General features: G+C 38.3%; 1 protein-coding gene across 1 annotated transcript in view; it reads left to right on the top strand.

The window, feature by feature from the left end:
• Positions 1–1,261, top strand: part of LOC139692771 (adipokinetic hormone/corazonin-related peptide receptor variant I-like) — a 310,976-nt gene extending 309,715 nt beyond the window's left edge. The window contains exon 9 of the mRNA XM_071591087.1: positions 998–1,261. Coding sequence (XP_071447188.1) covers positions 998–1,261 — 264 coding nt within the window. The remainder of the gene's footprint in view (positions 1–997) is intronic.
• The last annotated feature ends 15,437 nt before the right edge of the window (positions 1,262–16,698 follow it).

Raw genomic sequence — 16,698 nt, 5'->3', positions numbered from 1 at the left:
GGAATAAATTACATCTTAAATCTATTGTTCTACGCCTAGTCTCTCTAATTGTATTGGCATTATTTCGCCTATTGTAGTAAAATGATATTTATAGTGCATTTTTAATTATTTATGATGGAGGGTATTAGTTTTCTCTCCCAAGCTCCTGTGTGGTCTCCTAGATATTGTTGCCAAGAACGTCTCATTTTCTGGGTCCTTTCAAAACAATTCTATCTATGTATAGATCTACATGGTACCCTTCAAGCCACCACTTGATTGTGTGGGAGAAGGTAAAACTGTCAAGGGGTTCAACTGTTCAGAGTTACAATCAGGATTTAAACCATGGTACTTCGATTTACACTTCCACAAGATAGCCAGTAGATTGAGTTTGGGTTGACCTACAGACTGTTACTATTAGTGTACCATTTGGAGAATTTAAAGAAGTAATTGTGAATTGTTAAATAAAGAAACCACAATTTCTATTGCCGAAGACAATGGAAATAAGTACAAAAAAATTAAACTCCACAATCCACCGCCGCACCAGTGATTAAGGTAAAGGTTAGCTGATTAAATGAGATTAGAGCTCACCTCGCACTAAAATGTCGTGTGAAATTTACATATCAGGGTAGAAGGGCCTGTTGTTTCCCAGTGCTACCTATTGTTTTCCCGAAAAACCACACAGCTTGTTTGAAACGAAAGGTGCCACCGGTGTCACCCGGCACCGAACAAGAGGGCTCCTGTTAGTAACCCAGGCTTCTACCCAGAAAATTACAGAAGGCAAAATTTAAAATATTGCAGTTGGTTGGTTTCGCGTCTTACACTCTTAGTAAACCGAACTTAATGACACAGCCTCAGAATTTGAAAATCTCTTTAAGTACGTTGACCAAAATATTTGGCCTCTTAAAGAAGCATAGCCATTCATTTTTACTTGCATTTTCCATGTACACGATTCCTGCTGCTCCGGAGCTTGACTTTTCGTGATTCCCTCTGCAACCCCCGTTCCATTCCTCCATTGCAGAGGTATGTGTGCGGCGCTGGTAGCAGCGACGGCGGTCGCGAGGACCTTGAGGGTGCCTGCCTCGTCAGCTGGCGGAAGAAGGCGTCGCCCGTGACAACGGGGTCACTGCGACAGGGGGGAATGCAGCCGGGCCACCGTCGCCAGACGAGGCTCCAGTCCCCGTCCACACGGCCGACGCACTCCGACATCAGCTGCAGTCGACGAAGGGAGATGTGCATTGTTTACGGATGTAGGGAGACCCTCAGCGTCCCGGGCCACATCTGAGGTGGCGCCTTTGAGAAATGAGGAATAGTTACTTCTGACTGAGGGGAATTACGAAGAGCTCTGCACACATCCGTTCCCACCATCCACGTGTGTTCTTTTATATCTAGCGTCGATGCGTACGCACAACATTCAGAATATATATATGTATATATATATATATATATATATATATATATATATATATATATATATGTATTCATTCGCATGGAAATAGATATAAGGAAATGCCTTCCCTACCTCTCCTGTGTTCGTCTTTTATATGTGTTCATATCCCCTTTTCCTCATATATATTTCCATGGGAATGAATGTTTGTTCGGCATATGGCGGGTTTTCGTGTTTGAATGTGTTTAAATATAAATAAATGTGCATATATATATATATATATATATATATATATATATACACACACACACACATACAATAATACATACACCCGACTATGCTTATGTATACAGGTATATGTGTGTTTGTGCGTGTGTTTCTACGCCAAAATTCCGTGTCACCCCTGACGCAGGAGAGCGGTGTATAAGGCACTAAATACAATCCGGTATCGTATTTCTATAAGAACTCATTCTTATGGTTGATATTAGATATTACTGCTCTCTATCTCTCCAGTTCCCTTGAGATACATGTAGACAATGTTTAAAAATTGAATTCCAGGGTTATGTGACCGTCCGACTTTTATTGCACTTCTTTGATATGCGAGCTTATGAAATTGCTTATTTTGCCAACTAGAGAATGAAGAATGTCTTCGTCAAAGTATCATCTGGGAGAATCCTTTCATGTGGCCTGGAGAGAGAGAGAGAGACCCTTCGCTTGTCTTCTTGGATATCAGGTGTCCCTATTCATATTATCAGAAGCGCCGTTCTGTGATATTACCGAGCTCTTTAAAAACGTCACCTTTAAGGTCCTTTTCTATTCCTCGTCGGTGTAGAGGAAAAATGAATTCAAGGATAATAAGACAAGACATTGTACAGTATCTGTAAAATAATGCTAATATGTAGGTGTATTAAGACAATTTTAGCACGTTAAATGGCAATTAAATCCAAAAGGTGAGTATCGTTTCCGCTTGCCAATCTCATTCATGTTTTTCCACATACCTATGTGCTCACGGTCTCCCTGCTCGACATGTATAAAATGAACTCAGTAAAAGTGAAATTGTATCGTTATGTATGACCGAAAAACTTAGGAGTACGAGGAGGATGACAAGGAAAGTCAAATACTATTGCCACAATACGAGCTGTAAGATACCGATTTTTTTTCATTTGTCAGACAGAACGGGTTACAATGAAAGTAGGAGTCACGAAAGATGTCCGCATGAAATTCTCAACGTTGCGTCCGTCTTCGAGCCAGGAAAATCAATGTGTGAGTTCCATCGATACGGTGGATTACGTTCGTGTAAAGCTGATGAGTTTGGGATGGGCGGCGAGAGGCAGTTGGATTGAAAAGAGGGTTGGGAAGTGAGGATGAAGAGATGATACGATGGGTTTGGATTTCCGCGGGCGCATTTTCGACTTTGATTGTTTCCACTGCGCAACTTCGCTCGGCACGGATCCTACCTAGGCTTACACCCGCCTCACTCTCCATTTATCGCGTTTATCTTCTTCCCTTCTCCCTCTCAATCCCTCCGCCAACCTTAACCCCTTAACTGCCCTAATCCTTTACTATCAATTTCCAATACCGCCGATTCATTCGATCGACTAAAAGGGTGCCTCCCAGCCCACTCTCTCCACGGGAAAGCTAATGAAGTGTGCACGTGAAAGGGTTTTCTTTCGAATAGGGAAATGAACCGATATTTGTCTTTGCAGTGGGAAGTCCGATCGATTTCCTTCTCAATTGAGAAGGAAATTCATGCTAGCGGTGTAAGCGTGCGATATGGTACATTTAGTGCCACACCCACGCACATTCGTGGCACCATACAAGGGATTCACTTTCATTTTTGCCGCTCGAAGAACGCCCGTGATCGCAAACGTCAGTGGTTATCCTTCCGAGCTGTCATCGTATTTTTCTTGCTTAACTGAACATAAATGCGTGTGTTGTTAAACTTTCTCGGTGTTCCACGTAAAATATAAACAGCCGCATTGATAATAGTTAATAATCTCTTAGTAAATGTTCACCATAGAATATTATGGACTCCCATCTACATCGCCTTGCTCTGTTGCACCACGTGCACATCTTATTGTTAACAAATTCAAGTATCAAGTGGAGTTAACTACGAAAACTAAGTAAATTTGTCTTTCATTGCAGTTCGGAAACTACGTTTAATTTCGTACACTGTTTCCTGAATTTTAGCGAATTATGTAATGAGATGTTTGAGATATAAGTGTGATATCTTGTGGACGTGTTAACTGTGTAAATTAATGTTTCAGTGACTACATGGATCAGCTCTGAGAATTTTATCTACTAAAATTAATTTGAACTCTCTTCCTAACTCCAAATTCGACACTAAAATATGAGTTTATCATATATTCCACGTATATCGAATCCGATATAGTTCCTAGGAACACTTAAGGTTTATTTCGCTCGTGAAAAGTATTCATACTTCTCAAATACTCTGTTATCCTTTATTTGATGTCATCAGGCTTTTAATTAATTTACGCGATATGTTTGTTAGAATATTCACTCGCATAATGTCCATGCGATGGAATAACCAAATTCAATGAACAAATCGGGTTCCTGGGATCACAGAATGTCCTTAAGGTATTTATAGTTTACCGAAAAAAGCATTTCCGATTAATTGAACTCACCGTCCATTTAACAGCTCTTAAGTATTATAATGTCCATCCATCAGCTTATAGTCCAACTTGTCAGGTGGGAAAACAGAACTACGCTTGCAACGATATTTTTCTCCCCTTAAAATACTTATTCAGGGTTGATTCCTTTCCCCAGCAATTTCTATGATTTTTACAAATTGATCTGGGAAACCTAAAATAGTGAGTTCTGTAAGTGGCAACCCTACAGCAGATTTTTTTTCCTGTTGTCTACCTCGCCAACCGCTAATAATTTCCTAATAAACCTGATATGCATTAAATTTGAGTTCACCAGATGGGGCCAGTGTATTATAAACGCCCGTTGCTTCTAGTTCTTGTACGTTTTTCTCAGGAAACGTTATAATCCGATCCGATCTCTTTGACTAATGTTTGTAATATTTCACTCGCCCTTGAGGCATCACTTTCCGTATGCGACCCGTAATCCTTATGGCTGAAACAATGCAATTTTAGACCCACCGCAAAAGTCAGTCAAACTTCGCCTCTTGTAGATTATTTTCAATTTCTTGAATGGTAAAATTATTTGAAATCGTATTCTATTTTTATGCATGAAATGAAAGTTTTACCACTAAAGCGCATATTTTCTATTACGATTCCGTTTTCAATTATTATAGCTCAATTTCGGTGGCTTTACATACAATTGATATCAATACTTGAATGTCATAATTAAACTTGAAAAATATTTCACTCGTTTTACTTCACGTTCGAAACCAGTCTGACCGCATGAAAACGCATTTTAGTCCCGAAAATAGATCAAGTCGATCAAATAATTATAAATTGAGTAAAAAATCAGCAAATCAATAAAATAGGTATAATAATTAACTAGAGAAGAATTTGATTTTGCAGTCTCATGCTAATTGAAAGCCTCTGAAACCACAGAATTAAAAGTATTTAACTCTTAATGCTCAGTATTCGGCGTTATGTTCAGTAACTTCATTTATACTTTCTTTAAAATTTTCTACTCTTTATTAGTACTCTCATCGAAGGATAAGACTGGATAAGAATATTTTTGTGGAACAAGGAAATCTGTGTAAAAAATAATGTATATTTTTTGATCTCTTAATCTATATTTTTAATTTAAATACATTGTGATTATTGTGTAATCTACGCAGAGATATTCTTTGCAAATAAGAATGAACGTGTTTGCATCAACTTACCGGTCGCATTCACAAAGAAATAGAAAATTTAGATTAAACGGATTCCCAATGTTAAACATTTAGTCATGAAGGATATATTTACCTTTAATTCAGCTTCGTTTCCCGCCCATACTGGTGGTTTTTATATTTCATGGTACCGTGATAAATCTTCATTTATTCTCCCCTTAGATTTCCCAACGGATTCGCCATCGATCAAAGACGAAACATGAATCAGATACACTCCGATAATGCGATGGCCGAAAGGTTTATACCCATAAATGATTAATATACTTTCAGAAAAACGTTTTCCAAGTTCTAATTGGTTTATATTACGGAATGTACGGAGATATAAAATAGCCGATACTTTATATGAATCTGTGAACAAATATTTTTCCTCGAATATTGAGCGTGCGCTTGTTCCTACGAGCTTAATAATTGTCGTAACAGTTGGTGAAATTATATTTAGAACCTACTGAATAAGAATATTCAACAGACTCCCGTACCTATTTGACGAATTTCAAATGGATTAAGCAAGCTTCGTTTGAACTTCGTCTATATTTACAAAAAAAATGGTTCTCTAAGCATCATTGAGATAATCCATTAGTATACGAAGATATTGTTATTAGTGTAAAATGAAGTATGATGATTGCAATGCATTCTTACATATATCTTGGCTTAAAAAAATGGAATTCTATTCAATTTCAATACAAATTGCCACTTCCGTTTACTGACTTGTCGACAATACTAAATCCAATTCAAGCCGTGGAATTCCAACACAAAAATTAATTACTTTCACATAAAATTTTACGGCTACAAAATAATTATAACTTAATTGAAATTGAGTATCGCAAAATTTTCCCTTTTAAAAGACGCGAAGAAGGTACGGTTCATGATATAATAACCAGGTCTGTTGTACTGACTTGGTGCATTCATGCTCTGTGTAATTTACCATTGTATGCAGCTGAATGAAAATAAAGACAGAAAGCAAAGGCCGTACAGCTCGCTAGATTTCTTATACTTTTCAGATTGATGCAAAACCGTGGCAAAATAATTGTCGGAAGTTGAATTTTTTATTTTTCCCCACCACTTCCTTAGTGTCGCAAACCATTGAATTAGTGTTGTTCTGGATAAAAATTAATTCGAATCGTAGAAAAGCATTAATTAGTATATACATGCTTGAAAATGTAATCGTTAAATCGACACAAGTTGGAAACCATGCTGGGGTCCACAACAGATGACGTGGATATTTTATTTCTTATATCATCTCCACAACGGAACAATCAACTTTCTATGTCCCACTAAAAGAGGGTAAATGCCACTGGCGGGTGGTGAGTTGGGCGGTCGAGAGGTCATGTCTACACCGATATCGTTAATGAGGTTACTCTTATCGCCTCCTAAATGACACAGCCCACAAGGCTCGTCCATCGCGTTATAATTCATCGAATGTATCAACGCTAACATCTTCTAGTCTTCATTCTTAAACTAGTATCTAAAATGTTGAATCCGATAGCTTACAGGAATGATGACCAACGCCACTACTGCTGCTTGTGTCAAAGATTGTGTCTCCTAATTTAGTTTACACATCATTTTATTCGTCTATTATAGGATTTAATTGACATTCATAGATATTATGCAAGAAACCCTCGCTCCGAAAACAACCATTTTAATTTACCTTCGTTTGATCATAATGTAAAATGTCTATAACCATGCATCCATCTTATACTATGCTAAAAAACTGGACCTTGTTTGAATGGACCCAATTGTTTGAATGCCTCATATCAACATTGTACGAAATCAGTTATGAAATTTTATTCCAAAGCACGGTTGTATTCGGCTGTGTTCGACGACCAATCACGGTGTTTGTAAATAATATGATTAATAAATGTACACATTTGTAATATTCAGTAATTTAGTCGAAGCCAAGGGATGTTAGAAGATAATAATGGTGGTGTTTATTCCGAATTCCGCAAGAAAGGGAAGAGGGAGCCAATCACTGCTGAGCAGACATGGAGAGGCGAGGCAGTGCATTGAAGGTAAGTGTCATTCCCTCGCTTCTAATTGTATTATTTCGATGAGAATACAAATGAAACTAGGCATTCTTACACCTAAACTCTTAAATAGTTTATGTGGTTTTTTAATCGATCAATCATTCCGAATTTAGTACATATATCGTGGTGATATCATCCGAGAATGCGATCACAACGGTCAGTCCCTCGGCATTGCAGGAGCGTCAAACTCGCCGTTCATTGACGATTGGATATTTTTGTCGCGATATACAAGTAGACGCGTGTCAAATTGAAAAACACCAAACGTTCGAATGTACATACCTTTCATTGAATTAATAGCATTATATCTTCCATCCGAAGGTTTCAGATATATTTGTGACTTTAAAATTAGATTTTCCATGCCATTTCTACCGTCTTCCATTTTATCGGTACGCCACGGCGAGAAATCTAGCTGGAACAAGTACGCGATGTAATAGTACACCCATGTCTGAAGCGGGAGTTAAGCAAAGAAATAGCACAGGTCTAAAATTATGTTTTCAGTGATTATTCCGTTTAAGTAAGTTAAGAGTAAGAATCATTATCGATCTAAGGATGATTGTTGTGAAAAGGTAATATTTTTATCAATTGCTAATGATTAATAAGATCATTGCAAGATACTCCTGATCCTAAAACTCTCCCGTATGCCCTCGGAGAGTCCTTTTATTCTGTTTCCATGGGACCGGAATTCAAACTAGGTTCAGCTTTAAGTCTTTCTTTAGCATCTCGCAGCCAATATCGGTGCCAATATTCCCTTTCTATTTGCAAAGCTGATAACTTCAACAAATACAAAATATTTCTTTCATCATGAGAATAATTCACGACTGGAAGTTTATTCAGGCCGAGTCCAAAGCAAAACAAAATGACTAAATTGATCAGTTTCGTCAAATTGATGAGTAGCTTCAAATATTTGAGTATGAAATCAAATGATTGTTGAGTTAAAAAGATCGACAATGGATCCTATCGCATACGCGTCTCCCTTGAACTTGACCCTACTTTACTTCGATCCGTATTGTACAGCTTCCACGATTCAAAGATAAGATCACTTCAACATATGGCAATCTGCTTACAATAACCCCAGAAAGGACCCTACAGTGTTTTTGTTTGTCAAAACCTCAAGAAGAGGATAATATACCTGTATCCCGTGGAAACCACATTCTGCCAGAAATATGAAGATGGCTTGTTTCTGAACTCACGACAATTTCCTTTCCATGGAAAATGAGAGCATCCCTAGTCGACCTGTGGAGAGGACTGGGAGAAAACAGAAATCTTCATTGTTATCCACATGAATGCTTAAGTACATACCTTCTCGGTGCTGACGTATTCATACATATACATGGATGTACGTACACTTATACATTTACGAATTCTCACATTTTGCTCAGTTCGTAGGATACCAACCAGCCACGCACCTTCGTAGGTGCCGCAACTCGCCAGTTTTCCGAGCCACAAGAGTTAACAATCGCTCTATTCGTACCAAACTTCCATACGCTTCCGAGACAATAGCCCTTTACTGCCGTAGGTAGATCGTCAGTTGACTTCGCAACGCGGCGGCAGAAAGGTACGACGCCGGTATTAAAAAGCTGCTACGACCACCCTACTCAATGAATTCGGCTGGGATATCATCGACCACACTCCTTACTGCCTGGACGTTGCCCCCAGCGACTACCACTTGTTTTTCGCTCTCAAAAAACACCTTGGAGGGCAGAAATTCAAGTCAGATGAGGAAGTGCAAGAAGCAGTCGTCAGTTGGCTTCGTGACGCGGCGGGAGAAAAGTACGACGCCGGTATTAAAAAGCTGCTTACAAGGATGCAAAAAGAAATTAATCGTCAAGTCGACTATGTAGAAAAATAGCTAAATGCTCAGTCTTTCCTACGATGTACACAAAGTTGAGAATAAATTTGAATTTTCATGAAAAAATAGGAGACCTTACTTTTCGAATTTCCCTAGTAATAACTTGCAATTCACTTCAGTTCTTTGCACTACAAAACTTATATATCAGAAAGTAAATTTGAGCAAGTCCTAATTTATGCCAGTATTTTTTATAATAGTTGGTTATCAGGTGATTCATTAGAAACATGAAATTAGTTTGCGAGGGTATGAAAAGAATTAATACTATTATTTTCAGAACAAATGAAACGCGTTTGGATCTCAAGCGCGATTATATCCAGTGCATATCTTTGTCCTACGCTGACATGTGTACTTTTACGAGCATTATGTAAGCATTCTCAACTAGGAGTCGAAATGGCAACAGAAAAAATTATACAAGATATCACTCAGCTAAAATTAGGTAAGAAAAACATATCTTATAGAAAGTAATGCATGAACATTTGTGTAATTAAACGCTAAAATATGATTGAACAGTGCTTTATTTCCAGTCTTTATGCTAGTTCTACCCTCATGCTCTCGCGCCTTTCAAGAGTTCACTTTCGAGGCTGTCAGCCAGCTGTCTCCACTGTTTCATGAGCGCTTTGTTTACGCACGGGTTGGTTGCCTGTCTCTCGTTATCGCTACACATCAGACACTTCACGATCACTGATCGATAAATATTACTCTACTTAAGTAAAAAGTTTGTAACACAAATCCGGATTATTATATCTATTTATGTGTGTAATAGGAATCTGTTTGAGTATATGTCCTTAATTAATGAGGTTGGGTCTTATAAGAGATAAAACTGAGTTATCAGGTAGGTAATAAGATCAAGCCTTAATTTACAATTTCCCGCTCCAGCACATTTCCAATTATTACACAACTCGGCAACTGCCTCTGGCATATGCTACCCAAATCCCATCGCGCCCCCTAGACCCTCTACCTGCTCCCTGCTCACCCCTTTCACTTTCATGGTTTTTAAATACTGTATCCAGAGAAACTTCACTGGTTCATGCACCAGACAATGTCGTAAATACTTAGCAACGCGTAGTAATTTCCCCCCCGCCACACGCCCTTGCGGCGGCTTGCGGGGTATTATGTAGATGTAAATGAGCATACCTAGAAAAATGACGAACTAATGTCTTTATTTCAATTCATCCAAAACACGAGGAGACTTGACTAGTTGTATGCGAGAATCAATCATTGATAAGAAGCAGCTCTTTAATTGTTTCGTATGAAAGTAATTGATTTTTATACATCCTATGGCTGTCACTTGAAATTTTGCAGTGAAAACTTACCCATAAATAATGTAAATGGTATATGAAATCTTATCAACGCCGTACACCTCTACTCGAAAAACTTATGCAAAAATGGGATAATATTAAACCCGTTTACCGTACTATGCGAGTATTTCCTTGAATAAAACTCGTACAACAACCCCAGCCACAACATTTCATGAATTATTCCCCAAAGTCCAAACTACTGTAAGCTGCCGTCGGTATTCAATCTGCTAACAAAACCTTACCACTTCCTCATCCCTGGCACCTTAGATTATTCTGAAGGAATTGTGTGAAATGCAGTAAATTTATTTTCAAAATGTCTATCTTCTGCTACCTTTCAGGCTATTTTGCTGAATGGAAAGTACTTCCTTGATAGGCACAATGCAGAAATTAAACTTGGAGCACGAGTCCCTGGCTACACATACATCAGCAATTATTAACAATTCTCAGTTATGAAGCCTAATTACATATATGTATAAGTTCTACTTCTATTTCCACACTTTAGAGAAATGCGAATATATTGCAAAAGACGGCATATCCCTCATATTCGTTTTTGCCTATCGCTTTAACAAGTTATAATTTAGTTGGGTATGATATTATTTCAGAATGAAACATAACGCGAACATATTCCCCAAGGGAAAGTAAATGATTTTCCTTTCATGTTTTAAACGGTGTTCTCACTTGAGTCGGTAAAGTAAGGAAATACAAAAACCTTAACCCATCTCATGGATCATAAACTCATTCCACATAGTTTGTTACCTTTCTGATTTTGAGTTTATTGAGATACTACGAACGAGTAATGAAGTTAAAATCCATTCTGATGGAATGGCGTTGTGTTGGAAACAAACGCATGATATTTTTCAAATACAGTAAAAGTTATTCACTTAAAAAAGCATCCAATTCGCTCAATCCAAAATATAATAACTCAGTTTCTTAAGGTAAATATACCGTAATTTTTATGTCACGTAATTTACTCAAGGTTTTGGTTATTATGTGGAGATATTCCTGAGGGTGTCGCGAGAAAATTAATTGATAATTGCAAACCCGTCAAAAAATGCTAATATATTTCCCATCAAAAGCTCAAACTGAAATACTTCCCGGAAATAAAGATAGTAGGCTTGCAACTCAAATTTGCGGCGTCGTGTTTGTCCCAAAGGATTTTCCAACGGATGGCAGGATCACAATAACACCATGGCAAGTTGATTTCTCAAGTTTAACTAACCAAAAACCATTAAACCACAAAATTTGTAGAAAATAAATAATGAGACCAATTGAAGCTTTCCGATTTGCCACGTTCTATAATATTTAATAAACGAAAGTTTCAAGTTAGTTCTCACAAGGTGGTTTGTAGATAGATAGTGTGAAAATATCCCAGGCATGCACTCTTATATGAAACGGACAGAGTAAAATTGGTTCATTCTGTTCACTCTGTTTTTTTTCCAGCGTTCTAGTGTAGCCACGAAGCGTACGCACGTCAATAGGTCTGTGCTGTGAATCCATTAGGTCATCCGCTCGCCCAGGTGGTGATGCAAGCGTTGGCATGGCTCAAATCGGTAAAAATGAGGCTGATGTTCCGCGAAAAGGAGACGCAGGGGCGGTGACTTTCCCCCCCTGGGGCAGAGAGGGATTTTACTATAAGAAAGTCTATATCTAGTTACTTCGAAACGAACAATTCCCTCCCCTTTCTTACCCTCTTAAAATGTCAAAAATATCTTTCCATTCAGAAATTTAAAACGTCCTGGTAAAAGGAGGCAAGGTATACTGGTTAAGTTTTATTCCTGAGAGAAAAATGAACTTGTGAAGTGCTCTTTTAAATGCTGTTGTGGATGGAGAGTTTTTATGTCATCTGGGAGGGTGTTCCACTGACGGCATGCTGTAGCATGAAAAGATTTGTTATAGAGTTCCGTGCAATGATGTGGGACAAGAAGTTTATTGTTTCCCCCAGTGCTCCTGTTGTGGATTTAGCTGATGGGGAGGAAACTTTAGTTTAACACCTTGGGTGTGTGATTTGAAAATATCCTGTAGAAAATTGAAAGAATATTTAGATATGCCTGCGGCCTTTTAGCTTTAATCAGGATATTCTTGTAAATGAGCCAGAAATATGATCGTATTTTCTAAGGTTACATATGAACCGCACACAGGATTTATGGGTCATTTGGAGTTTGATTTTCAGTTCGCCTCAAGGGCCTTGGTATAAAACATTACAGTAATCAAATGGGGTATGAGAAGAGAGGATACAAGAAACATCTTTAGGAAGGGGGGAGCAATGTGCTTTAACCTCTTCAGTGAATACAGGGGTGAGTTTATATTTCCGCAGATTGCAATTGCATGCTCAGTCCAAGATAACGTGTCATTGATTGTTACGCCTAAATTATTTACTGCCTTTGTATGGTATGATAGATCCTTGCAATGTTTGTGGTGGTAGTTCCTCAATACTTGTTTTAAAAAGTAGTTTATAGTCTCCGATTATAATGGACTGTGTTTGGATGGGGTTTATTTTCAGAAAATTTTGTAAACCCTATAGCGACAAAGCTGCAAGATCTGATTTCCTTTCATTAATAATTCTAGGTAGGTCGTGAAGGCGGGAATGGTGATATATTTGTAAATCATCGGCGTAAATGTGGTGATTGTAATAAGAAATACCTTTACTAATATCATTTCCTAACAGGGAAAAAAGCAAGGGTCCAAGTATGGATCCTAATGGAACACTCCTGTGTATTTGAAGCCAGCTAAAGGATGAATCAGGTGTGATGACTCTGAAATCGGATACTTAAGTATGATCGAATCCATTGTAAAGACGAGGAAGAAAAAGTCAGGATTTGTAGTTTTGCTAAAAAAATATCTTTTTTAATATAGTGGAAGGCTTTCGTAAAGTCTAGGAGAGTCATTTTTGCAATCCAATCGAATGTCATCTGTTTTTAAGGAGAGCGGTAGCTGCACTGTGATTGGCCGAAAGCCAGATTGTAGAGAATCAAGTAAGTCATTTTCATTGAGAAACTTTAAGATTTGTTCATGTATGAGTCTCTCGGATGATTTTCATAAAGGAGGACAAATGCTGATTGGCCTGTATTCGGCGATGTTAGTAGGTGTGGATTTTTTTGGGATGGGCCGGACGAGGGCGCGTTTCCGGAGATAGGGATATGTTCCAGTTAGGATAGACTAATTAAAGACACGAGTCATAACAGGAAGCACACTGGAAAGTGATTAGCGTATCAGAATAGCTGAAATTCCTTCAGCTCCATCTGAGGAGGACTTGATTTTTTAAGGACCTGCAGGACTTGCGTTTGTGTTATGGAAAATTTATGATTGAACTTGCAGCAGAAATTGGAGTTTATCCAGAATTATACTGATTATATAAGAATTCATTTTTTGCATCAAGATCAATTTACGTCGGTGGGGTTGTGAATAAACTGTTTAGGTCGTCTGGAGAAATGTCAGTAGGCGGGGAGGGTGGGTTTTTAGTTTTGTCAACACCAAGGTGCTTCAAGCTTTTCCAAATTTGTGAAGGGGGCTCTTTTTCCGAGCATATGAAATGAAACTACTATTATTTTCAAATCAACTTAAACATGGGTGTTTTGATCCCTGGCGCGATTATATCCAGTGCACATCTTTGTCCTGCGCTGATATATGGCAACGAAAAAAAAAATAATAAAACATATCACTCAGCTAAAAGCAGGTAAGGAAAAATATGCCACGTTATGAGACACGCAAGAAGTATTCCATGCGTTAGCGATGCAATATAGTGCATAACCACTGTGATGATTACAACACGAATGAATGAAAACAAGATATACGAGGGTCATCCGGAAAGTAGTACCCGTTCGTGCCGCATGAAGTGCTGACGACGCGAGTAGCCGCTGGACGAGGTCAGATAGCTTCAGTGGCTTGTCTGCCTTCTCTGAGCCAAGTTGCGTGACGCTAGCATTGCCTGTGTTGTTTCTGTGATTGTTTACAATGTTTAAAAAAATTGAGAACGCCGCCAGTTGTGAAGTGAGGGCAGTGATTAAATTCCTCAATGCAAGAAACGTTCGCCCATGTGATATTCATCGCCAATTAAAGGAGGTGTATGGAGACAATGTAATGGACGAGTCGTCTGTTCGGCGGTGGTGTCGCAACTTCAACATGGGGAGGGGGAACACACACGACGATGAGCGTTCGGAGAGACCGTCTGTCATTACAGACCAACTGGTGAGCTCAGTTGACGAATTCGTGAGGAACGATCGGCGCGTCACAATTGATGACATCTGTGAGCATTTTCCCAATGTTTCTCGAACAATTGTTCATGAAATTGTTAAACACCATCTGCATTATGCAAAAATTTGTGCAAGATGGGTCCCTCGCGTATCTCAATGAGCTGGCGGCGAAGGACTATGCAGCAGGAATACAGAAACTTGTCACACGTTATGACAAATGCCTTAATTTGCTTGGAGATTATGTTGAGAAGTAGTTTAAAGTATCCTCTTTCAAATAAAATTTTTTATGTTTGTTAATATTTACTTTTGTCTTTTTATTTCACGAACGGGTACTACTTTCCGGATGACCCTCGTAGACAAGCGAATTGGATTCCTGAAATTTTCCTGGGATAGTGTAATCAGTGAAACTAGGGCACTTCCTATCTCAGCGCAACTCCACATGATTAAAAGTTTTCTCTTTTTGAGCTACTAAATGCAGTAGAGGTCCCTTAATGTGCTCCCTAGGGAAGTGTTATCGGATCACAGCGTATCAAAATTATGTGAGGAGCTAGGTTAGGCACAGATTGGAGGTTAAATTACAGATTAAACCGCTTGTAGAAATTGAAATGCCTCTAGCAAAGATGTTAAAAACTCATTTATTAAGCCATCGTACTTCAGTAGACGTAAATAAAATTCTAGATATTAAGTGAAGAACAGATATATTTAAGGTAACATTTTTTTCTTTTTAATAACGATAAGAGATCATAAAATGTCCGAACACGTTAGGGGGAAAATATTGTGGATCAAAAAAGTCTGGCGTGTAATCACCCCCTACCACACACGCATAAGTCGTGGCTTGTAGGGTACTATGTAAATAAATAAATTAATGAACTCGCCGTCTATGTAGACGGTCCCATCGAGCAGAACATCATCCATTCGGTGACTATTTATTGGGCAATCTGCAGAATGTAGCTCGTCGAAGTAATCTTGGTAGACCCTGGTCCCGGGAGTGAGCGCGTGAGATATGCCTGGTTGTCTCCTAGGGCAATGAAGGGGGATCGTCTCGCCACTGAACGGATGTAGAAGTAGCGCATATCCTTTTCAAGTGCGCTTGTACAATTGGGTAAATGGTGTGTGAACAAGCATTTTTTTCCAGTGAGATTACATTGTCTCAGTAGTTATGCAGAAACAGAGTGTATAGACCGCGGCGTGAAGTACATTTAATAAGATACAATGAATAATACAACATTTAGAGTTCACGGAGAAATACTCTATGAATCAGTGGCGTTAATGTTAATTTGGAGATCCCTTCTGCCGCATTGGATTGTGGGAACGGCAAGGACCATGAGATATTAAATTTGGCTCTTTTTGAAATAAAGTCCATAAATATATATATTGGAATTCATACTTGGGAATGAAATATTTTTTCCTACATGGAGTGCACCTGCTTTGTTTCCAGCAGAGCCAAAAGGAAACTATTTTACATCTGACAGTGATATATTTTTATATTTCGATTTCATGATTCGAGGTGTTATAAATCCCATAATTACAATAAACAACAACTACATTCGTGCTCAATTTTAAGGCCTGAATTCACAGTGTGATTCAAATTTTTAAAAATATTTAAGTAACCCTAGCACATTCCCGGTCAATGTGGGAGAGAAAAAAGTTAACCACTGCTAATGAAAGGGTCTCGTGGGTATCGAGAGTGCTTATTGGTTGGGAGTAGAAGTGTGTTCATGTAACACTAATAAGTAGTGTTTAATGAACAAGAAGATAGTCTAAAAAGCTGTTTAATTATTAATTGACATGATTTTTCAATCCTTGCGCTATCAATATTTTTCTTTGAATGAAACATAATTACATAAGGAAAACAATGACGATTATTCAAAGGTTCAAAGGCATTTAAATGATGGTTGTGACATTTCTGCTTTAGCTCTGCCTTAGCAAATAAAAAACTGTGAAAGCTAAATATACACAAAGAAAAATTAATTTATTAATTATTTATTTATTTTTAAACATAATACCATGTATCCCGCTGAATTAATTAAATGAATTCCACGTATTCCGCTGAATCTCTGCGTGTTCCGTCGCAATATCCCATTTTTACTATTTTCTATTACCACCGTTCCCTGATCTCTCACCGTCTCGACTTTTTCCCCTTCCTAT

The sequence above is a fragment of the Hetaerina americana genome, unplaced genomic scaffold (assembly GCF_022747635.1).
Source record: "Hetaerina americana unplaced genomic scaffold, ioHetAmer1.1.p SCAF_1, whole genome shotgun sequence".
Taxonomy (NCBI): domain Eukaryota; kingdom Metazoa; phylum Arthropoda; class Insecta; order Odonata; family Calopterygidae; genus Hetaerina; species Hetaerina americana.
This window is presented reverse-complemented; position numbering and strand designations above follow the sequence as displayed.